General features: G+C 34.8%; 1 protein-coding gene across 10 annotated transcripts in view; it reads left to right on the top strand.

Moving 5' to 3' along the window:
- The window catches only part of MYO6 (myosin VI), a 141257-nt gene that overhangs the window by 85679 nt on the left and 30499 nt on the right, over positions 1-25079 (top strand). For all 10 annotated transcript variants that reach the window (XM_016141702.2, XM_016141705.2, XM_016141707.2 and 7 more), the window contains exons 12-20: positions 2058-2202; positions 8070-8227; positions 9794-9885; positions 11611-11683; positions 13183-13310; positions 17139-17234; positions 17526-17699; positions 21028-21066; positions 22422-22515. In XM_016141702.2, the coding sequence (XP_015997188.1) occupies positions 2058-2202; positions 8070-8227; positions 9794-9885; positions 11611-11683; positions 13183-13310; positions 17139-17234; positions 17526-17699; positions 21028-21066; positions 22422-22515 (999 nt within the window). The remainder of the gene's footprint in view (positions 1-2057; positions 2203-8069; positions 8228-9793; positions 9886-11610; positions 11684-13182; positions 13311-17138; positions 17235-17525; positions 17700-21027; positions 21067-22421; positions 22516-25079) is intronic.

The following is a 25079-nucleotide window of genomic DNA, read 5'->3' on the forward strand; positions in this document are numbered from 1 at the left end:
ACATTTTTCACACTTCATGTTATTACTCTGTGGTAGAACATGTAGCTATATACAAAGGATCATACATGTGGCAGGATTTACTTAGTGGAAAAGCGCTTAAATGGTCAGAAGGTACATAGCACATAATTACATCATCTTTTATTTTTCGTCTCAAACTTCCTTATGTTGAAGGGAAAATGAGTAGAAAGCAGAGAAGGTTGGAATGAGTCAGTGAATCAAGACAATGCATAAATTAGTTATTTTTTACTTTAGTTGCTAATATTTTATTATATTACTCTTTATCCTTCCTGTGATCCTTCCTATAGATCCAGATGGTTTCTTTCTAAATAGAATTGATTTTTTTTTTTTCAGTTGGGGAGGTCAGTTTTGGTATGTTTTCACAATCTGAAAAAGCTCTGTATATTTTTGCTTTCTTAAGTTAGCCTTACATAATTCCTGGAAGTGTGTAGGAAACTGCAGAATAGTAAAGGAGAAGTATTAAATGAATTAATGAATTATTGGTGGTCAATTTTTTCAGTTATATAATTTTAGATGTTTCTGTGTATAAACTAAAAATTAGTAGTAAGCTTATTTTCATGGAGTTAAAGGTTTAATAAATTTTCTAAGTATTCTTCACTTATTTTTTTAACAGGTTTATTGAAATATAATTCATACCATACAGTTCACTCATTTAACGTGTATAGTTCAGCGTTTTTAGTATATTATGTGTTGTGCAGCCAGAAGCACAATTAGTTTTATACCATTTAGATCATCACTCCAAAAAGTAACTCCATACCCGTCAGCAGTCACCCCACCCACTCCCTCACAAATCCCTCAGCTTTAGTTTTAACTAGTGTTCTACTTTCTGTCTTTCTATAAATTTTTCTTTTATCATATTTCATACAAACAGAACCATACAATATGTGATCTTCTGTGACTATTTTTGTGTCTTTATTTTTATTGCTGAGTTATATTCCATTGTGCACATATAGCACATTTTGTTTTATCCATTCATCATTTGATCAACATTTGGGTTGTTTCTACCATTGGCTGTTATGAATAATGCTGCTGTACACATCTGTGTACAAATTTGTGTGCAGACATGTTTTTATTTCTCTTGAGTATATGCCTAGTATTGGAGCTACTGAGTCATATGGTAACTGTGATTCAGCTTTTGAGGAACCGTCAGACTGTATTCAGAGTAGCCGTACCATTTTACATCCTCATCAACAGTGTGTAAAAATTCTTGTTTCTCCACATCCTCACCAACACTGTCCTTTTGTCTGTTAGAGTATATCTGTCCTAGTGGCTGTGGAATATTTACCTCACTGTGCCTTTTTGCATTTTCCTAATGGCTCGTGATGTTAAACAACTTTTCGTATTTTGATTGGCCATTTGTATAACTTTTTGGAGAAATTGAGCACAGAAAGAATAAGTAACCTGTTTAAGGTCACACAGCTAGTAAGTTGTAGAGCCGTGTCAGCCCCGAGTCTAAAGCACTGTAGTACATTGTCTTCCTATATAATAACTTTTTAAATAGCCTTACAAATAAAAATCTATAGATATGGTGTCCAGGTAATAGCAGTTGCCTCCTCACCCTCTTCCTCCATCCACAAGCAACGTGAGCACGTTGGATGTGCACGCACGTGCATTCACACATACACACACAGTCAATATCAACATTGATCTACTAAAGTGCCTTACAACATTTGCCACTAAAATTACTCTTTGAAGTTTACTGGTGTCATATGAATTTTAATGATAAGGTTCTTTATTTCCTCAGAGATTTTATAACAAGGATTATAAACCATCATTATTAGTTTTCACTTGCAGGGTCATAAAAAATGAAACAGTGGCAGGTTAATATCGATGGGTAGAGTGATTGTTTCGGACTGAGCTTATTGAGGGTATGAATATCACACAAGGGTAGTGAAAAAGCGAGGTGAAATTAAAAGTCATAAATAAACTTGTCTGTTCCATAGTTTATATATAAGGGAAGTATAAGTCTAAGAAATGGATCTTGAAAATCTGGTTTACATAATGTTGATTAATTTCAAATTAAAATATACTTTTATTAGGTGGTTGTAATCTGAAGAATAAATCTAGTCAGTCATTGGAATATTGTGCTGAATTACTGGGTTTGGATCAAGATGATCTTCGTGTAAGTTTAACTACAAGAGTCATGCTAACAACAGCAGGGGGCACCAAAGGAACAGTTATAAAGTAAGTCCCTGAACTCATTGTTCTGCGAAAACTCTGCCTGTGGTTTCTCAAGGAAAAGTCTGTTTTTGAGAACACCGAGATTTAAAGTTGATCTTTACATATGATTCATTCTGTTCACTATAATGTTCTAAATCACGTGCTCAACAGATCAAAATTCTGTGCATCTCACTGCAGTAAATCAGAAAAATTAATGCTTCTGAAGCTCTTAAAGTTGTTCTTTAAAGATATATTGTGGAATTTATAAGATAAGAGAGAGATTTACTTTTTTACAACTATGAGAATATGAGTTGATTTTGTTAATATTTGATTGTTTTACGTAACAATCTAAAAACATTTTTCCAGAACATTGTATATTTTGAGGTATAATGTACTCTTAAAGGTGAGATTCAGTGTTTTTAGTATATTTACAAGGTTGTGCAGTCATCATCATTATTTAGTTTCAGAAGGCAATAGATCATTTTAATTTAAAAGTGATTATTCTTGCAAATGGCGTGTGCTAAAACTTCTGTTAGCAAATAGTGAAACTGGAAACAAAATTTGAGGCCTTGCTCAGATTAATGCCAGTTGCTTGAATTGCACATATTCTTATAATTTATATTGAGTTTTGATTGGATTTCCTTAATATCTTATTTAAACACTTTTAATCTAAAAATTATTATGTAAGTTGAATTTAGGCATTCTCTATTTGTGCTTATAATTTTAAAGTCAGAAAACTTGCTTGAAGTTTCTACAACCAGCCTAGAATGACTTGGGTAAAGTTTTTAACTAATGAACAGAGTTGTTGTTAATATTAATCTGCATACATTCTCACCGCTCTCCTGGACATTCATTAGAATTTCAAGGCTAATCGAAAGTCATGTAGGTTGATAAATATTGGAAACAAGGCTAAAATTATCATAGCATTTATTCCTACTTCATTAATGTTGTAATGAGGGAATATCTGCTTTCTCTCTGTAAATAATACATTTTTTTTCATTATTATTTGCGACCAAACCACAATATTTGTGAAAAAAATGGCCACTATTTTAATGGCATCCCTATTTCCTTATAGTTAAAATTCTGCTCATAACTATACATGGAAAAACCATTATTTAGGAGTTATAATGTAAAGAAAGAGTTATTAGGAGTAAATAGAGTAAAATATTTTTAAAAAACAGAAAATGAATCTTCTATTAAGTAGAACTCACTTTAGTGAAACACTCAGCAAATGGAATTTCCTCCTAACCTTTAGGATTCTTCATTTAGAGAAGGTTTTAAGTGACAAGAGAATAAGAGTCTAGGCAAGATTTTTAAAACCAGTAATCAAGAACTTCCAGATTGTGTCTGGGTCTGTGTATGCTTTTGGTTCAATATCCTGTGTTTTAGGAATTTTTGTTTTCAGTACTAGAAAATAAAAATGATATTCAGGCATTGCTCTGAGACACTGTAAGATCTTCAGTTGTGGGGAAATAGTCAGATCCTGTATCTCTTGCTAAAAGTAAGGCAGGCTGTAAGTTCCAGTGACATATTTCAGAAAAATTATCAACAAATTAAAACAAAGAAGATTAAAAAGAACTTTTAATCACTCAAAAAATTTGGTAGCTTTTATACTTTGGAAAATATTAGCAAGGTGTGCTTAGCCTGATTCATTGCTGAACTAATTCCAAGTTATTCTTTTTTAAATAACTTTTTATTTTTTCAATTATAGTTGGTATACAATATACATTAGTTTCAGGTATACAACAGTGATAAGATATTTATATAATTTATGAAGTGATCACACCAGTAATTCTAGTATCCATCTGACACCATGCATAGTTATTACAATATTATTGATTATATTCCTTATACTATATTTTACATCCCCTTAACTGTTTTGTAACTACTGATTTGTACTTCTTAATTCCTTTCCTTTTTTTACCCATCCTTCCAACCCCCCCCCCCCCTCATCTGGCAGTCCTCAGATTGTTCTATGAGTTTGTTTTTGGTTTGTTTGTTTATTTTGTTTAGGTTCCATATGTAAGTGAAATTATATGGCATTTGTCTTTCTATGTCTGACTTACTCCACTCAGCACAGTACCCTCTAGGTCCATCCATGTTGTTGCAGATGGCAAGATTTCATTCTTTTTTTATGGCTGAGTAATATTCCACTGTATATATGTACCACCTTTTTTTATCCATTCATCTATTGATGAACACCTAGGTGGCCTCCATCTCTTGGCTGTTGTAAATAATGCTATAGTGGACATATGGATGCACATGGCCCTTCAAAGTAATATTTGGAGTTTCTTCAGGTAAATAGCCAAAAGTGAGATTACTGGATCTTTCTTTGTCTCTTGTATAGCCTTTATTTAATGACTATTTTGTCTGGTATAGGTATTGCTAACCTAGATTTTTTTCATTTTCATTTTAATGAAATATCTTTTTCCATCTGTTTACTTTCATTTTGTGTTTCTTTAGATCTGAAATGAATCTTACATAGGCAGCATATGTAAGAGTCTTGTTTTCTTATCCATTCAGTCACCCTATGTGTTTTGATTGGAGCATTTAATCCATTCATATTTAAAGTAATTGTTGATAGAAATGTAGTTATTGCCATTTCATTATTTATATTTTTGATATTTTTTTCCCCCTTAAAGAAGTTCCTCTAACAATTCTTATAATATTGATTTACTTTGCTGTTGGTGAACTCCTTTAGCTTTTTCTTGTCTGGGAAGCTTTTTATCTGTCATTCGATTCTATGCTGTGTAGAATAATCTTGGTTGTAGGTCCTTGCTTTTCATCACTGAGTGTTTCATGCCAATCCCTTCTGGGCTGTAAAGTTTCTGTTGAAAAATCAGCCGACAGTGTTTTATGGGAGCTCCCTTGTAGGTAACTACTTGATTTTCTCTTGTCGCTTTTAAGATTCTCTCTTTGTCTTTAACCTTTGACATTTAAATGATGATGTGTCTTTTTGTGGTCCTCTTTCAGTTCATCTTGTTTGGGACTGTCTGTGCTTCCTGGGCTTGTATGTCTATTTCCTTTACTAGGTTAAGGAAGTTTTCCATCATATTCTTCAAATAGGTTTTCAATTCCTTGCTCTCTCACTTTTCCTTCTGTTACCCTATCACGCAAATGTTGGTACTCTTGATGTTGTCCCAGATGCGCCTTAAACTTGTCCCCATTTTTGGGTTTCTTTCTTCTTGTTGCTGTTCTCATTGAGTGATTTCTGCTACCTAATCTTCTAAATCACTGATTCAATGCTCTGTATAACCTACTGTTGATTCCCTCTAATATATTCTTCATTTCAGTTGTTGTGTTCTTCATTTCTGACTGGGTTTTGTTTTCTGTCTCTATGTTACAATTCTCATTGAGTTCATCTACTCTTCCCCTAAGTTCATTGAACATCCTTCTAATGAGTATTTTGAACTCTGCATCTGGTAGATTGCTTAGCATGTGTCCATTTTGTTTAGTTCTTTTTCTGGAACTTTGTTCTATTCTTTCATTTGGGACATGTTTTCCTTGTCTCCCCATTTTGGCTGTTTGCCTGTGTTTGTTTCAGTGTATTAGTTAGGGCTACTAAGTAGCCTTTTTCTTCGTAGAGTGGCCTTATGTAGTAGGTGTCCTATGGGCCCAGTGGCACAGTCTTCTCTGGTCACCTGAGCCAGGTGTTCCAGGTGTGTCCTGTTTATGGGGTGTGTACCTTCTTGTTGTAGTGGAGCCTTGATTGTTGTTTTTTAATTAGGAGGAGGGATTGACCGTTGGGCTGATTGGTTGTGAGGAGTGGCCATTGAGAGGCTGACCCTGTGGAGCAGGATTCACTTCAGCAGGGCTCTGGTACCTTCCCAGTCTTCCCTTTGGGTGTGTTGTCCGCGGATGCAGTCCCAGGTGGTGCTCAAGCTCAAAGCAGGGCACCAGGCAGCAGGGCCTCCTGGGAGGGGCTCCGCAGCAGGCCAAGTTCATCCGCAGCGTGTGCACTGCCTGGGGCCACCTGGCAAGAGTCACCAAGCAATCTGCAGATGGCTACCACCCATGCTGGGCTTAGAGGTACCTTGAGAGGTCAAGCTGAGAACTGAGTCTGGCTGCTGTTAGTTCTGGGATTGGGGCTTCTCAGCAAGACGTATGGGGGGCACCAAGGCCAGATGCTGATTGTTTGGGTTTTGTGAACCTTTCAGAGATTTTAGGAAAGTTTGTAAAAAGAGCCAAGACAGGTCATTTGTATGGAAAAGCCCCTGGAGGCGACTTGGGTTGGCCTGCAAGTTTTGGGAGGGGGAGGGCCGAGTCTCAGGGAATCACTTGGGTGGGACAACCTGTGTCAACCAGGTTAATAGAGTCTCAGATAGGGGACTGGGGAAAGTTCAACAAAGGAACAATGGATTCTGCCAACACTTCTGTCTAGGAGAAAGCTGCTCCTCCAGCCCTCATCCTGAAGCCAGACAATTCAGGTCCCCCCCATTTATCCCTGCTGCTTTTGGAGCAGCTTCCCCAGCACTGGAGCTCAGAGCAAGTGACTCTGTCAGTGAGTAAGTCTATGCACAGGCCCTTTAAGGGATATGTTTGTGACTCCCTCAGCCCTCTCTGTCATCAGCCACAATCTTTGTCTCACTCAGCCATAGTCTCCACTGGTTTTTACAGCCAGAGGTTGTGGGGACTTCTCTTCCTGGCCCTGAAACCATAGGCTGGGGAACCCAGTGTGTGGCTGGGACCCCTCACTTCTCCAGAGGTCCTTTGCAGCCGAGATGGCCTTCCTGATTCTCAACCACCACATGTGGTTGTGGGACCAGCCCATTTCATGTTTCTGCCCCTCCTAACATTCTTGAGGTGGTCTCTTATGTATGTCCCCAGTTGTAGGACTTCTGTCCAGCTAGACCTCTGATGATTCCCAATGATGGCTGTCCTGTGGTTTTACTTGTAATTTTGATGTGGTTCTGAGAGGAGGTGAGCACAATGTCTACCTACTACACTATCTTGACTAAAAGTCTCCACAATATTTTTATTATGAAGAAAACCTCAGTGAGGAGGATGTATAGTAGTGCCCTACAGTTGCTTGGTTCCTTAGAGGTATTTCTGGGACCCAAGGAAAGGCTGGCAAAAGCACAAGTAAGGTCCTTAGGTGTCATTGTCCCCATTTTCTCTTTATTTTGGAGCAGTTCTTTTTTATTTTTTATGTATGGAGTATCTGTGTAACATTAACTTTAGGAAAGGATTTCACTGTAGGAAATATATATTGGAATTTTTAGAAGGGATTCAAGTATCAGTCTGGACTGAGTGACTGTTAAGGTTGCTTCCAAATTGTACATTCTTTTCTGATACTCCCATGGTCCCCATGCTTGCTTTTATGACTGCATTTAGTGTGGTGTTTGAAAATTCTCTTTCATGGCAGTCTCTCTTCATCAGACTGTAATCTTCTTGAGGACAAGGGTTGTGTGTCTATATCTACAATATTAAGTACTGTTATACCTTGTAGTTACTTATATTAAATTGTAGAGTTGGACAGCTCAGATTTTAAGATGTAAACATTTTTTTCCTAAACAATGTTAAGTTACTGAACTTTTAGTTATCTTGAATTAAACACAGTTTCTTTTGCATTTAAAGAAAGTCAAAAGGTTATTCCTCTGAATAATTTTTTATACATTCAGCATGTATAGCAAAGTATAAATTAAGGTTAAAAAGAATTTTTCAGCCTAAAAATACTTTACTCAATAATAGAGTTCTCATCTAATTGTAGGTAATTCCTTTAGTTCTTCTTTTATATTATTCTACTTAACCCCATTTGTCTGCCTATTCATAAATGACCTTTTGTAACTGTTTTTTTCTTCACAATAAATATACTTTGATCTTGGTTATTGGACATTATTTTCACAATTATTACTTTGAAGAATTTTTATTGATATTATCTTGTTTTATAGGGTACCACTGAAAGTGGAGCAGGCAAACAACGCTCGTGATGCCTTGGCCAAGACTGTCTATAGCCATCTTTTTGATCATGTGGTAAACAGAGTAAATCAGTGTTTTCCTTTTGAAACTTCATCCTATTTTATTGGAGTTCTAGATATTGCAGGTTTTGGTAAGTATAGTTTTGTTGGTGAGTTTGTAATTAGTTATATATATATATGTATATATATATATAGTTGTTGTTGTAAAGGATTTTTTAAAAATTTTATTATTAGTTTTAAGTATACAGTACATCGATTAGACATATAGTTTAAAAAACAATCCCCCTAATTGCTCTTTCTCTCCTCTGGCTCCCCACCTAGCCATTACATTATTGCTAACTGCATTCCCTATTGATGCTTTTTTCATGATACCTTAGGATAAGACACTGGTCCACCTCAGGGCACACTCACATAGATACCCACACTCAATTCAGACTGGGACAATTTAGACAGACCAGTTAACCTAACGTGCACAGCTTTGGGATGTGGAAGGAAACCAAGGTACCCAGAGAAAACCTATGCAGACATGGGGAAAGTGTGCAAACTCCATACAAATAATGGCCCTGGCTGGGAACTTAATTTTTTTTCTTCTGCTCATCAGTGTTATAACAAAATAACGTTATCTGAGAACCTGCTGTAGTTAGGAGATATCTCTATACTCTTAAATGAATAAGAGTGCTAGTAATAAAGAGAATTAAGTCATTAAAACTATTGACTACAGTGTAGTGCTAGGTACAGGTCGACTTAGCATATAGACTAAATTCATTACCATGTGTAAAAATGAATTATTAATGCTATTTTCAGTTAGTTTCCACCAAATAAGATATCAAGATAAATATTTGAGAACATCTGCAGAATTGTGCAACTAGAATTGAAATGAGTCACCAACATATGAGTGCTGCTTTGTCTTGAACAACTGTTATATAAAAATATATAAACGTGACCATTTTTTATTGGGTTTTTATCAGTGTGAGCATTCCTTCTGGCTGTATATGAGTGGTACCTTCCTCCTTTGTAGTTTGTTTGCCTTTGCCAAGGAAAGGTCTGAGTATTTACATTTTGAGAGGGGTAGAGTTTTATTTTAATGTGATATGTATTTTAAAACTTATAATAAATTATTACCTTTTGTTCAAAGGTGGAGAAACACTTATCACTGACTTAAGATATCACAATATTCAAACAGTTGTTTTCTGATCTACATCAGTTTTAGTAAAACACACAAACACAGAATTATTTTAGATCTGTAGGTATCTTGGAGATATTGTACTACATAGTCCCTTAAATTTAGAAATGAGCTAGTATCCATAACGTTTTTTATAACTATTTTTACAGATGATACAGAAAAAAATCTAAAGTGCTTGCATTTTAAGCCATTTTCTTTAATTAGATTAATACCTATGCTTTAAAAAATTGTTATAAGTTGCTTACATATTATATCTTCTACTATATTACATTTATCTATCTCATTTGACAAACACCTTTTTTTTTTTTTTGTCAAGCAGGTTATTTTTAATAATTTTAATGCCTAACAAACTTTAAGTCTTGAAATAAGAGCATCTGGAGAGTATAGAACAATTATATCTATTTTTTACCTAACCTTTAATTAAGCATTGATACAATAAAATTTCATTTAAGATAAATTTATTAATATGAAGTTGATCTGATGATGACTCTTGATTCTGGTGTTATGTTTTCAGAGTACTTTGAACATAACAGTTTTGAACAATTTTGCATCAACTATTGCAATGAAAAACTTCAACAGTTTTTTAATGAAAGGATTCTGAAAGAGGTAACCATTACAATTTCAATTTAAGAACTGCATTAAGGTATTTTAAGTTTCAGTGAACAGAGACACGCTGAAGTTACCCTGATTGATATGGTATAATGTAAGGTGGCCCAGGGAATCAAAGGCACCCAGCACAGGCCCTGGTGGCTTAGCCATTGCTCGGGTACATCAGAAATATTAATGGTACAGCTTAGGGACCCAGTAAAAACTCTAATAGGCACCTCTTGAGAAGTGAACATCTATTACTTCTACAAGCCTTGAAATCCTGCTTGTTTCTTTTTCTGTTTCTGTTTCTGTTTCTTTACTCCTGCCACTGCCAAACAACTATCTATTCTCATCCCTGACCTTGGCATCTCTCATCCTTCCTCAGTGTCTCCCTGCTTCTGCCTACTCTGCTACCTTCTCACCATCTGTGTGTGTCCGGAAAGCCACCAATTAAGGAGATTCAATGGGGCCACTGGCCTGGAGTGCCCCTGGGCAGTGCGTTCCCTGCCATGCTACCTCTTACACTGCCAGCTGTGAACAGTGTGCCTTTGGCCGGACACCAACTTCAGTCCAGTAAGGAACTTCCTGCCACAGCTTGTAGTAAATAACTATGGCCATTGCCAACAGTCACAGTCCCAAGTCGAGGAAGATTACTTTATAATTGTTTAGATTATAGAGTGAGTAAATATAGCTTTGGATCAATTGATTTGTGATTAGGCTCACCATTTTTCCTTTAGTCTTTGAATTCTTCAGTCAGTACTCTCAACTTCCTTCCTTTGAACTACTTGAGATATGCTTTAATGAATGAAGGTAGTAGAGTTAAAGAGAACTCAGAAACAATCTAGATCAGCCCCTTATTTTACAGGTGAAGAAGCTAATTCCCAGGGCAGTCCATTGACTTTGGGAGGTGGAACCTATCTTCCTGGCTGCTGGCCCACAATATTGTATTCTCGTGATATTAGCACTGGTGTTTTCTAAGTTCTCTTCTCCACTGGAAATGTGAAACCTTTTCTATTCTTATCCCATTCATCTTTTTCCACATTTTTATTATTTATGGGTTTCCCAGCAGCATTCCAACTTTTTATACCTTTACTTATATCCCATAGTTAAACCAATTCTGGCATAAATATGCAGGTAAAACAAGTACTTGTCAATTAAGAAAATTTATCTGCAAATGTTTTACCTAGCTGCATTAGGTCTTCCATTGATATGTGAAGTTTTACCTGTATGCTTCTCGCTTAATATACTCTAATTCTTCCCTGTATCTAGACTTCCTTTGCATGATTCTTCATTCACTGCAATCTGTGGCTGCTTTCATACTGCGATGGCATAATTAATTAACTAGCTGTGACAGAGACAGTATGGCCCACAGCTGAATCTATTTACTATCTGGCCCTTTACAGAAAAATTTTGTGGATTAAAATGGCCATACACCACTGATCTCTGTATTCGTGCATATCTGCATATTTCAAGAAAAGTGTGCCTATCTGCAGAAGGGAACATTTCCACATATGTAAATCACATGTGTTGTTGGCGATTTAATTTTTGATTTCACATTGCTTTAGGGGCAGGGATTTTGCTTCCCTAATATTTTGTAAAACTTCTCAGCCCCTGAAATCGTTGGTATGAACTTTGTTCTCTGACTAATCAGTAAATGTTATGATCATAAATGTCACTAAGCAGTGAATCCATTTTATATCACATGGTATTTCCTTATCTATGATGATGATTATTTCCTTTTAGGAACAAGAACTCTATCAAAAAGAAGGTTTAGGTGTTAACGAAGTACATTATGTGGATAATCAGGACTGTATAGGTATGTCTGTATTTGTTTTTACTCCACTTTTGGGAAATCTGGGAAGTTACAGTGAATACTTTTACTAGTATTTTTTCTTAGCTCTGTGATTGCTTTACTGATTATGAGAACTTACTGAAACTGGTATTTGAGAGAGGTTTTACCCCTATATATTTTCAGGAGGTTGTTTTTCAAACCAAGTCACTAAATTCAGTGTGGAAATTTTTCCTAAAATTTCTTTTATTTACAGTGATGAGTATTTTCTATCTTAAACAACTAACATGTGAATAATTGTTTAAGCAATAAAGGGATTTATTATCTCACATGAAGAAGTCTTTAGCCAGGCTCCAGGTGATTTGACAGTGTTTGGCTCTGCCAATTTGCAGGTCTCTTTGTTTTCTGTGCATTGGCAGCACCCTCTGGCTGGTTGCAGGTGGGCTTCACAAGTTCCATGTGTCATATCTAGATAATACTGTGCAGCATAAGAACAGATTCTGTATTTTCCTTGTCTGTATTTATCAATAAAGAAACCTTTGTCACTACTCAGCTAGTACTTAGTCTTTTTTTCCCTTTCCTTTCCCTTCCCAGCTCTAAATTCAACTGTTGGGAAAACCATGTTTTGAAAACCCTATTTATCAGTTGTGTCAATAATTGTGTGCTGGATTTGGACATGATAGTATTAGAATAATAATACTGCTTTGCATTAGTATAACTTTTCAAAGCACTTTCATGTTCTAACTTGTCCACTCAACATTCCCTTCACAACCATATCTTTTCTAAGATCTCCGTGCCTTTGACTGTGTGGTTTGATATCTTGACTAGAACTCCTCCCATTCCATTATCTTTTAGCCCACTTCCACATCTTTCTACATCTATCAGAATACTTTCATTTAAAGCTTAGTTCAGTAGGCTTTCCCACCTTCACCAACACTAATTGCCCAAGAAGCATCATTTTCTGACCAATACAGTTAGATTCTTGATTTCTTTTCACATGTCCTATAGCTTTTAGAATCTGTCCCATTTAACTGTTCTTATATACTGTATTTAAGCAGTTTACATTTTAAAGTTATTTTGGACAAACAATTCAAACAACATAACCGAAAGCATAAAAATGTGCTGTTACTAAAGTTTTGCTAGAAACATTTGAGGAAATATCTGTAAGTAGTTTTACATAAAAGCTATGCAAAGGTTCTGTGGTTTTACTTCATTTTGAAGAGGAGAAATTTGGAAGAGGAGAATTTTGGAAGAGGAGAAATTTCTAGTTCTTTTGCTTCTTTCTTGTCATAGTTTACAAATGGAGTGGTTATTTCTTTATTGAGCTGTTTTTATAAAACCTATATGATGTTACTTTCTAATAAATTGTCTGATTTAAAGTAAAATCTACCTGCTCTCCTGTAGCTTTTGAGAATAGTTATAGAATCACCCATTACATTGTTTCTGATCAGTCATTGTAATTTTCGATGAGTACGTATCTTTAAAATGTTATTTTTACCATTTTATATTTTGATTCTTTGAAATAGATTTAGTTGAATCAAAATTAGTGGGAATATTGGATATTTTGGATGAAGAAAGTCGCCTTCCCCAGCCAAGTGATCAACACTTTACATCTGCAGTTCACCAAAAGCACAAAGATCATTTCCGACTCACTGTGAGTTTGCCATTCCAGCATTGAGACTATGGTGGGAAGAGAAATCTTTACAAAGATGCCCTAGAAGTTAGATAATTAGACTTATAAGTTATATAGGGCTTATAGCAACTATAATTTATCTGGCATAACATCTTCTATAGATGGGCATTTAATTTGTGTGTATATATATACATATATATATTTATAATGATGATCTGTCTAACTAAGCTCCTTTTAGCTGGTTGGAGAGTACATTTTACCTATATCTAAAATGTACAAAAAGACTTACCTGTTGTTTTTATGTTCTCTTTTCTGAGTGAAATGTCCATCAGTTGCTTTGTATTGTATCATATGACCTGTTCACAATCCAGGGGTTAGCACCTAGCATAACAAACGGCCATCTCTGTCTGCACATTTGTAAGATTTACAGCGTAGTTTGGGGCTTAGAGTCTGACTGGTGGAAGGAATCCATATAAGATAGTGATTAGGTAATTCATTCTGATACTCTTTCCTCAGGAGTTTTTAATGGAAATTATACTCAGAGAGAGAGATAGAAGCTGAAGCAAAAAAAAAGAATTAGCTCAAGGGAAAAACAAACACAGAGCGGTAGAACTAAATGGAAAGTACACTTCTAAATGGGCCAGAATCCTGGTGCCCTGAGCTGCTGTTGGGTCATAGAGTTGTGCTTGAGACCATGTGGCACTGAATAGTAGGGCTGTTCTCCATGAGGGTGGACTGTGTGGCTACGGAGCTGTTTCCTGTATTTACCTAATTCTGTGTTTACACTCAGCCATCGTCATCTGAGGTAGTTTAAGCACAACTCTGTGCTTGTACCCAGAAAGAGCTGACTAGCACAGAGAATCATGGATGTTACAATAGTCCTCCCTCATCCGTGGTTTCACTTTTTGTGGTTTCAGTTACCAGTGGTCAGCCATGGTCCAAAAATATTAAATGGAGAATTCCAGAAATAGACAATTTAATAAACAATTCATAAGTTTTAAATTCTCTGCCGTTTTGAGTAGCATAATGAAATCTTGTGCCATCCTGCTTGGGACATGAATTATCTCTTTGTCCAGCATATTCACACTGTTTATGCTTCCCACCCTGTTAGTTACTTAGTAGCCATCTCAGTTATCAGATCCACTGTTGCAGTATCACAATGCAATTGCAGTTCTAGCAACCCTAATTTTACTTAATAATAATCCCCAAAGTACAAGAGTAGCGATGCTGGCAATTCAGATACACCAAACAGAAGCTGTAAAGTGCTTCCTTTAAGTGTAAAGCTAAAAGTTACTAACTTAATAAGGAAAGAAAAAAATTGTAAGCTGAAGTTGCTCAGATCTATAAGAATGCATCTTCTAACCATGAAATTGTGAAGTGGAAAAAAATCCTTGCTAGTTTTGCTGTCACACTTCAAACTGCAAAAGTTATGGCTATAGTCCATACTAAGTGCTTAGGTAAGATGGAAAAGGCTTTAAATTTGTGGGTGAAAGACATGAACAGAAAATATGTTTTGGATGGCAACAAAGTGTTGCACCAAAAAGCATTGAACTTGTATGAAAACTTCAGCAAGGGATCTCTTGAAATGAGTGACTACATTCATATAACTTTTATTACAATGTAGTTATTATTCTATTTTATTTTTATTCTTACCACTCTCATTGTACCTTATTTATAAATTAAACTGTATCATAGACATGTATGTATAGGAAAAAACATAGTACAATTGACCCTTGAACTGTGCAGGTTTTACAAAATCTGTGTATAAATAGACCCACGCAGTTTAATCCTATGTTATTCAAGGGTCAACTGTATTTTCAGTCCATGGGTGGGAATCACCATATGCTGACCTAAGTTATATGTGGATTTTCTGCAGAAGGGATCAGTGCCCTCTGACCCTCAAGTTGTACTAGGGTTAACTGTCTAGTAGAGTTTGGTACTATCTGCAGTTGCAAGCACCTGTTGTGGGTCTTGGAAGGTATCCCCAGAGGATAAAGGGGAAATACTGTAATTTCATCCACAAAGATAAGTGCGGCCTCATATTATAGAGAACAACAAAGCAAGGAAGGAAGGAAGAAGGAAAAGAAGAGCTACTTAGAGTTGCAGATGTCTCTCATACTACTGTTTATTGTTTTGATATTGTAGTGTATAACAGTCATTGCTTTAGTGGATCCAGATGGATCCAGAAGTTTAAGTGAATAACAAGTATTCTTATTTCCATACATCATTAAGAAGAACATGATAGGTAAATAGGTTTGAATGCATTTGCTTGAAAAGCTGATGTAATTGTGATAGCCTTCTTTAGAGGCTGGATCCCATAACCACTAGTTCCATTGACTTGAAGTTCTTCTGTATTCTTAAATGTTTCTTGTAATGTGGAGCCCATTTCTCTTACTTCAGTGGGGATAGAATTAAAATAATATGTATCCTCAACAAAACTTTTGCTAACATTAAAGCTATATATCTAGTCCTATTTATCTACTGCTCTGTGGTCTTTGTTATGACCAACCTGTGGATGCTTGGTTAATTTTACCATGAGTACTGATTGCTAGTCAACAAAATTGTGACCAGGGTCTCAGAGACATACAACTCCAAGAACATCAAACCAAAGCATTGGGTACAGACTTTGGCCAGTTTTCTCAAAAGAAAACAGGAGCAAACCAGTAAATAGACCATTACTTTTATTGTATATCTTTGGAAATAAAAGTAATTACCATTTATTGGACACAGCACGTGCCAGACACTATTCTAAGGGTTTTACTTGAATAATTTTATTTAATCCCCATAATAATCATCTTCGGGTAGATCCTGTTTGCATTCTCATGCTGGAGATGGGAAAACATGCACAGAGAAGTTAAGTGACCTGCCATATTCAGCACAGTGAGGAAGTGGTGAATTTGTAAATGAAGTAGGCATTTTGACAGGGCCCTCACCCTCACTCATGCTGGTGTATTGCCTCATGTGGAGATGAGGCGTTGTGGTCTCCCAGCTCTCTCACATGGAAAAAGCCTGGTAATGTTCTGAAGTCAGCTTTTCCATTATTATTATTTTTTTAATTTTTGAAATTTATTTATTTATTTTATGGTGACATTGGTTAATGAAATCCAGTAAGTTTCAGCTGTACACTTTAACCATAAGGAATATATAAGCTTTTCCATTTTTGAATGAGTTTGTCTTTCTTAACCTTGGGTTACTTCGAGGATCAGATGTGATCTTTTATGTGAAAAATTTTGGAAACTTAAATATGATATAAATATGAGATGTTGTAATTTAGATAGTACAACCCTGTAATGATCTCGTTTCCTTCAAATAGATTCAGGCTCATTGTGTAAACACAAAGATGTATGATTTAAAACAGTGGGAGAGTTCCTGTGGGGATATCAGATGTTTCTTTAGAACCATGCTTCTCAACCTTGGCTGCACCTAGGAATCGCCTGATGCAAATGGTATAGGCCTTAGGAGGTTTAAAAGTTCTTTTAGGTGATTCTGATTCAGCAGCCAAGGTCAAAAACCACCTTTAAACATAGGCAGATCACTTTATAAAATGCCCACTGTGTTTCGCATGTGCTTCTAAATAGTAGTGGGTTGGTTTTTTTGTCTTACTCCTTTGTTTCCCCTAAGATTATAACCAAATATTTGCTAGATTTCACTAGTATTATAACTTCCTAGATGTTTAAAAAGCAGTATAATTGTGTAAAGTGTGAGATTTTTTTAATATAATTTTAAATGTTTCATATCCCAGATGTTTTCTAAAGGAAATTTCTGTGATATGACTTTGAAAATTTAATAATTATCATGTATGTATAATTTAGCAATCCATATATCATGTATGTATGTATTGTTTTTCAGGTTCCCAGAAAATCTAAGCTAGCAGTTCACAGGAACCTCAGAGATGATGAAGGCTTCATTATCAGGCATTTCGCGGGGGCAGTATGCTATGAAACAGTGAGTAATTTTTACGAGGAGAAAACCATTTGATGTTGAAGCTGCACCATACAATATGATAACCTCTAGCCATATCTGGCTATTTAAATTTAAATTAAATGTAAAATTCATTTTCTCAGTATACTGACACCACTTTATGTGCTCTGTGTCCACAATGTCTGGTGGTGACTTCATCGGACAGTGCAGCTATAGAACATTTCTGTTGTCCCAGAAAGTTCTGTCAGACAGCACTGTGTTAAGGGATGTTATCACAAGATGGATCGAATCATTCCTCTTTGCTTTGTTTTTCAGACCCAGTTTGTGGAAAAAAACAACGATGCTTTACATATGTCTCTTGAATCCTTAATATGTGAATCCAGGGATAAGTTTATACGGGAATTATTTGAATCATCCACAAATAACAACAAAGATACTAAACAAAAAGCAGGAAAACTTAGTTTCATCAGTGTGGGAAACAAGTTTAAGGTATTTGTGTTAAATATATTACTTGAATTTTCTTTTACTGCATTTAAAATAAATTGTTTTATACTCTATAGTGAATAATGTAGATGCTCTCAGAACTCCCACAAGTGAAGTTCAAGAGCAGCCCCTGCACTCTTGATATTTCTATGCCAAAAACCCCAAATAGGTGTAGTAACTGAACATACAGAAATTTTTGTAATTTTATGAATGTGTTTTTTCTTGGTGCTTAACATATCTGATAGCTTCTCCTAATGTTCTTGCTTCTGCTTACTGTCTGGTTGACCTTCAAACCTTCTCTTTCCCATGTGTTTTCTGCTTCCTTCCTCATTCAGCAGTTTTGTTTTAGCTGGAGTAGTACAGCTCGGGATGGCTAGAGAGGACTAGTTGAGTTGAGAGAGGAAAAGCAGGCACAGCCAGGGGCTTCAGGTAAATGATCAACTTCATGGACTCCTATTTATAGAGTGGCTGCCATGTTAAAAAAAGATCCCGTCTTAAGTTAATGAATCAGTTTGTAATTCATTTTCAACGTGTTTTCTCTCACAGTGCATTATGAGTGTGCATATTATGCTAAAATTTGACTAAAGCTTTTAAAAACTTCTGTAAAAAATAAGTGCTCTGTATGGCAAACCCTTCAAATTGCTTATTTAACATCGAAGAATATTTCATTTGTTTTATTAATTTTGGACCAGAAACTTTTTGTTTTAAAAACTCTGTAAAAGATAAGTGCTCTGTGTGGCAAACCTTTCAAATTGCTTATTTAACATTGAAGAATATTTCATTTGTCTTATTAATTTTGGATCAGGAATTTATTGTTCAAGATCTGACAAGGATGAGGAAGTATCACATGAAGTGTCTTAGAAATGGAACACTAGTAATTGGTTCTAATTTTTGAGTATTTAGCATAAACAAGATGATTTTAAAACGTTTGTGTCACAAGGTCAAAGAATAAAAAATTACAACAAATAGAACAAAGAAATAGAATTAATTTTGCTCATACATTTCCATAAGTATTGTATTTATATGAGAACTTTACCTATACTTTTCTTTATGTGTACTTTAAATGTTAAAAAAATTATATAATTAAAAATAATATTTAAGCATCAGAATACTGTGATCTAGCGGTATAAGCCTCCTGAAATCCCTTGTGGATTGAAATGGTTCTAAATAACTAACTTGATAAAATCATGTTTATAAAACTAAATATTTTCAAAGCTTAAAAATAGACGAAAGCTTATAATAAATACATTTTTGGGTAATGGAATAAAAAGTTTTTAACTTTGTTATAAGTTATATTCATTCATTATGAGTTTCTAATTCTCTTGAGCAATATTTTTTCTCTTATTTGGATTTCTTCTTATTCCGAAATTCTGGAATAGACATATGATAACAGATTAATGTAACAAAATGTATATTATTTATTAAGTATGTTCCTACTATAATGCTAGGAATAGATAGTATTCCTGGTAAGGACATACTTGAAATTTCATATAATATAAACAAAAACAAAAACATTCTTAAAAATTTTTGGATTAAAGTACTCTTTATGTTGAGACTTGAAATGCCTTAAAATTGATTATATGCATTAAAATATATTTTACACATTAAACTGCTGAAAGCTATAAGTGGCTGATATTGTTATTAATAAAATTTCATATGTTCTTGATGAGACACTTTGAAATGAAATAATAGTAATTCTTAATTTTAACTAGAATAGCTTATTAAATTCAAGTCATGTGAGGCAATTAAACAAAAAAGGCTCTCATTTACAGTAATACTTCAGTTATCCAGCATCACTGAGAACCAGAAGTTTTCCACTGAAGAGTGATATTTTCAGGTTATTAAAACCTAATCCTAGTACTATTGTTAATGTTTTGTAAAAGTAATTAATTTTGATGAAAATCTTGTTATCATCATATACATGAAATAAAAACAAAATACAGATAAAGCACCAGTTGCATAAGGCTGTTGACCTTTGCGGTTCTTGATGGCCCTTCTTCGCTATTTGACATTCTTCCCTCTTTTCTAAGGTGCTGTTTGTTTATTTTTGCTATTTCTACTCTTCTGATTTACTCTCCAATTTCTTTTTTTCTTTTTTTTCTTTTTTTTTTCTTTTTTTGCAAATACTGTGCTTGGTCTATGGATTAAGAAGCATGGACTTTGTGACAGTTGTTTTCTTTCCAAATTAGTGGCTCTCATACTTGCTTTTCAGTTGTGTGATGGTCCAGAGTGATTTTCTCTTAAGCCTGTGATGTCTGAAGTATACTGTAGTAAGAGAGTGAACTTTGGTGTCAGGCCTTGTGTTGAAATCTCAGTTTTGCCATGACTAGCGTCAGGTTCCTAGGCAAGTAATTTAACTCTCTGGGCCTCAATGCTTGCTTTCTCCTATAAAACGAGGCCAATAATATATTCTTAATTAGAATTGTTGTGCAGATTAAACATGATAATATCCATGAAAAGCTTTGAGCACTGCCTGACTCACAGAAAGCTTTCACTAAAGTAAACCCATTTTTACTATTAAATATAGTTATGATTGATGCAGTAATATATCTTTCGTAAGCAGTATAATAAGCACCTTAGTATAAAATCGATAAAAGTTTGACATAATTTACTTTGCTGAGAAGCAAAGCAAATATATGAAAGCAAATATAGAATAAATTATAATCACTTAGTATTATTAAAAACAGAAAATCATAGTAAGCTGTGTTTATTGTCAGTTTTTTTTTGGTTGGTGTTTTTTTTTTTTTTTTGAGAAAACTATCCAAGCTTTTAAAAATAATTGAGATATGAAGTGTTTTTAAATGGTAAGGAGGGTTTCTACAGCTAGGCAGGGCAATTTTATTTCTGATAAATGTTTTATAAAACAATCCTCATATAAACCATTAGTGATTATTTTAAACATGTCTTTATCTTAATGGAGTGGACACAAACTATACCAGCCTGCCACATATTCAAATATTTCTCTGTTGATCTTTTATTGAATGCATCCCCAGCATTTTTATTTACTTTCTTCGTTGCCTGTATACTTTTTCCTCATTCATCCCACCTGCAAGCGTGCGTGTATATTTTTAGTATTGCTGATTTTCAGTCTTTTAATTTTACAAGTTCTGTGTAAATAAAATAAGTTATTGTCCTTGGCATTTTATTGGCTATACATTTTGCATGTTACTGTCTGTTAAAGAGTGTGTGTACCAGAAGTTGTTAAATTGTAATGTGTTATATGTCCATGTTATTGCATGCCATTTTATTCTAATGTTGGAGAGCTAATATTAACTTAAGACATTGTATACTTTTGCTTTTTGAAAAAAATAAAGTGATTTGCTTTCTTTTGCAGACTCAGTTAAATTTACTTCTGGATAAACTTCGAAGTACTGTGAGTACGCTTTAAAAAAACAGAGTTTTAAAATAGCCCTCTTAAACTGTTATGAGTATTTACTCTAATAAGCATAGTAAACCTAGAATGATTAGAAATGCATTTTAAACCAAATTCTCTCACTAAAAAAACCTGAATTTTAAAATGGTTGTCATTTTGGTTAGGTTTGTTTTGTAAAAAGGTCAAATATATATGTGGTCAAATTATTTTATAAATATATAGAATTCTCTGAATATTAAGTTAAGAATTTCCTATAGTTTGAGGAAAGTGAAAATAATTAGTTATTATGAAGAAAGAAAATGTTCTTTTAGGATTAAAGATAATGTGTACAAGTCATTTTCATTTTATTTTAGTAGTTACATTCTCCATGGTCGATATGGAAAAAAATGGACATAATATTTTTACCTCCTATTATAGAGACAGTATTTCCTAGGAGGGTATTTTATCATCTAAATATAGTATTACTTTTATGATTTATAAAAAGAAGGCATTTCTTCTAAAAAGTATGCTAAAAGTGTTTGTAATGAGCATCATTGTTGAAATAACTGTTAAGTTTTGCAAGGTGTGACTTTGAAGAGAAACAGTTACTTGGATGCCTAGTATATTAGCTTCAGTACCCAAGAGTTTCATTGTGTGCAAATCTGTATTCTTTCTGCCTCATTCAACAAATCTAATAACTGATTCCAAAGGAATGCCTTTAAGCTTTTAAAAATATTCCTCTACAAATAAAACTTTAAAATGTGCAGTGCTGCAGCTTAAGGACCTACTGTATATTTTTGAAGTAGAATAAAAAGATGAATTTTTTTATACGTTGGCTTAGATTTTAAGAGGCTTAATTTACTCCTCTTGTCATAGGACAATTTTCTAATCAAAGAAATATAGCATGCAAATACACTTAAGTGTAAAATAAAATCACATGTATGTCAGCCAGGGAAATGTATTATTTAAATATGTTAACATTTCCACAATGAGACTTTTCTTCTTTTTACAATAACACAACTTTTGACATTCGAATCTAAAATGTATTTTAAAAATACATTTAAAATAAATTAGTATATAATGAAGAACATTTTTTCAAGCTTTAAATTATAAAAGTATGCAAATAAGGTTTTACGTTCCTTAGTGATTATTAATTTGTTTTTTAAATTAAAATTATTTTTATTAAAGTATAGTTGGCATATAATATATTAGCTTCAGAAGTACAACATAGTGATTTGACATTTGTATACCTTAGTGATTATTTGAAAAGGTTCATATGTTAATGATATTATGCTCTGAAAATTGCTGGTATTCATAGAAATAGAAAAATAAGAATGCTCTATGTATTGTCTTTAAAAGTACCTTTATTCTTCTAGGGAGCCAGCTTTATTCGTTGTATCAAACCTAATTTAAAGATGGTAGGCCACCAATTTGAAGGTGCTCAGATTTTGTCTCAACTTCAGTGTTCAGGTATTTTCATATTTTTATAACCTATACCTGGGGGTTTCAGGAATCTAAGCTCAAATACAATTTAATATGCTCAGTGTTTTCACTGGACATATTATAAAATATAAGATCTTTATCTTATATTTCCTTTAATTATATAGAAAAGCATGGCTGGCAAAATGGGCAATACTGGGATACAGTTTAATGTGAAATGAAACTGTGACATCACTGAAGTAAAATAATAAAAATTCTTCAAGTACAAACAGATCTCCCTTAGGTCAGTTGCTTTCCTATGGCCTCTCAGTTCATTCAGCAGCACCTCATTTCTCGTTCCCCACAGAACTGAGTCAGGAGGTTGGTTTCGGCGTCCTTGTTTCTGTGGAACTTTTGTATATTTGGTTAGACTATCACTTCCTCCCTCTCAACCCTCACATTCTTAACTCGCTCTCTCACAAAAATCCTAGGCACCAGGCTCACTATTTTTTCTTTCCTCCATACCCATTCTCCATCCCTACTTGGTAACCCATCTTATTCCCAAGATACCGGTCCTCTCCTTTCCTTTTAATCCATCTCAGGCTTGTAGTACTCTCTTAAACTCTTATGCCTCTGAGTCCTTATTTTGCTCCTCTCAGAGGTGGGTTTATTAAAAAGCTAAGGTCACTAAATCTTCAGGGTCCCCCATTTAAATGGGCTCCTTCCAAAGCCCTGCACCTGGTTTTGTATTTTTGACTAATTTGTAATTATATGTGCACCTTTTTTTTTTCTTTCTTTCTTTCTTTCTTTTTTTTTTTTTTTTTAAAAAAGCCTTTCATCCAACTGTAAAAACTTCAGACCTCCCCAATCTGGATTTACCCTTGACCCCTCTCACAAAACTTCAGCTTTTGATTAATTCAATTAGGTCCTTTCTCCTCTGCACAGATAAGGTAGGCACACGGATTGGCACTGTTACAAATTCATGATCACTAACCTTTAAAGGGCTCTCAGGCCCACCCTACCAAATTTCCCTGGTTAGTATATTCTGTTCCTCCGTGGAAAGCAATCAGACCCATCCTGCTCTCCTCAAATCCCTAAGCCTCTGCCAACAGACAGCCTCACTGCTTAACAGAAAAACTCAAAGCTTTACCTGTCTGCTACCAAACACTTCTGCCTATCTGCATAACTTTCCCTCCTGTTAAGGAAGTAGGAAGTGCCCCTCTTCTTAGTCGAGACTAGTTCTTTTGAATCCATCCTTTCCTACCTTCTTCTGAATCTTCAATATTGATTATATATATCGAACCATTCACTTTGAGATGAATCTCTCCATTACTATTTAAACATTGTCTAAATTCCCTCTGACTCACATTCCCGTCCAGCTACCTCCCCATCTCTCCTCTCTTTTTGTTCTCTATTTTTCTTGTTCTCTGCAAGAATGTTCTTGTTCTTTTAGTTTCCTGCCTTCCACTAACTCCTTAACCCCAGAGAATTCAGCTCCCACCTTGACCAGCCCAACGAAATAATCCTTGATAAGGTCACCAGTGATTTCCTTAATCAAATGCTCATTTTGTAGTCCTTATCTTGGTGGACTTCACAGCAGCTTTTGACTCTGTAAAGGAATTTGACCAATCCCTTTTACATATCCTCTCCTTGATCCTGAAAAGGCACATGATCTTGCTTTTGTTTTGAATTCTCTGGCCTTTCCTGACTCACCTACAGGGTCATCTTCTGCCACCTGAAAATTATTTGTTAGTTTTTTAGGTTTGGGATTAGGCCTATTTTCCTTCTCATTCTTTGTTAGTGCTGTCCAATATATAACTTTTCATGGCAATGGAAATAGTCTATATTTGAGTCGTCCAGTATGGTAGCTGCTAGATACCTATGGCTATTGAGCACTTGAAATATGTCTAGTATGAATTTTAAATTTTATTTAACTTTTTAAAATTTAAATAGTCACTTGTGGTTAATGCAACCATAGAGCATGTGGCTAGTTGATACCATATTAACATAGCTATAGGTTCTCTAAGTCTCTCCAAGTCCCTTTGGTATGACCTCCTAAACAGTGTATCTCCTCACCTCCCACCCCCCCCCCCCCCGCCCCCGTTTATTGAGATTTAATTGACATATAACATTGTGTAAGTTCAAGGTGTACAATGTGTTGATTTGATGTAGTTACATATTGCAAAATGATTACTAACATGGCATGAGCTAAAACTCCCATCAGGTCACATAATTACCTTTTGTGTGGGGGGGCAGGGCGGTGAAAATATTTAAGATCTACTCACTTAGATCTGCTTCCTTCTAGGGAGACTTAGTACTTACTAATCCAAGTTGTCACCCTTTCACCTGGCTTTTTGCTATAGCTTCCTAAGTATTCTTGCATCTGCTCAGCCTGTTGTTCACATACATCCAGAATTATTGCTTTACTACTCAAGTCTGATCATGTCTTTTTACTGCTTAAAATGCTTTAATGGCTTCTGATTAGTATTAGGGTAAAGGGCAAAATCCTAGTAGGTTATGAGGCTCCCATGTGGTCTGACCCATGTGTCCCTAGCTTCATCTCTTTTCACTTTCTTCCTATATTGCAGCCACACAGGCCTTTTTGATCCTTAAGT

Source organism: Rousettus aegyptiacus, unplaced genomic scaffold, assembly GCF_014176215.1.
Source record: "Rousettus aegyptiacus isolate mRouAeg1 unplaced genomic scaffold, mRouAeg1.p scaffold_m13_p_1, whole genome shotgun sequence".
Taxonomy (NCBI): domain Eukaryota; kingdom Metazoa; phylum Chordata; class Mammalia; order Chiroptera; family Pteropodidae; genus Rousettus; species Rousettus aegyptiacus.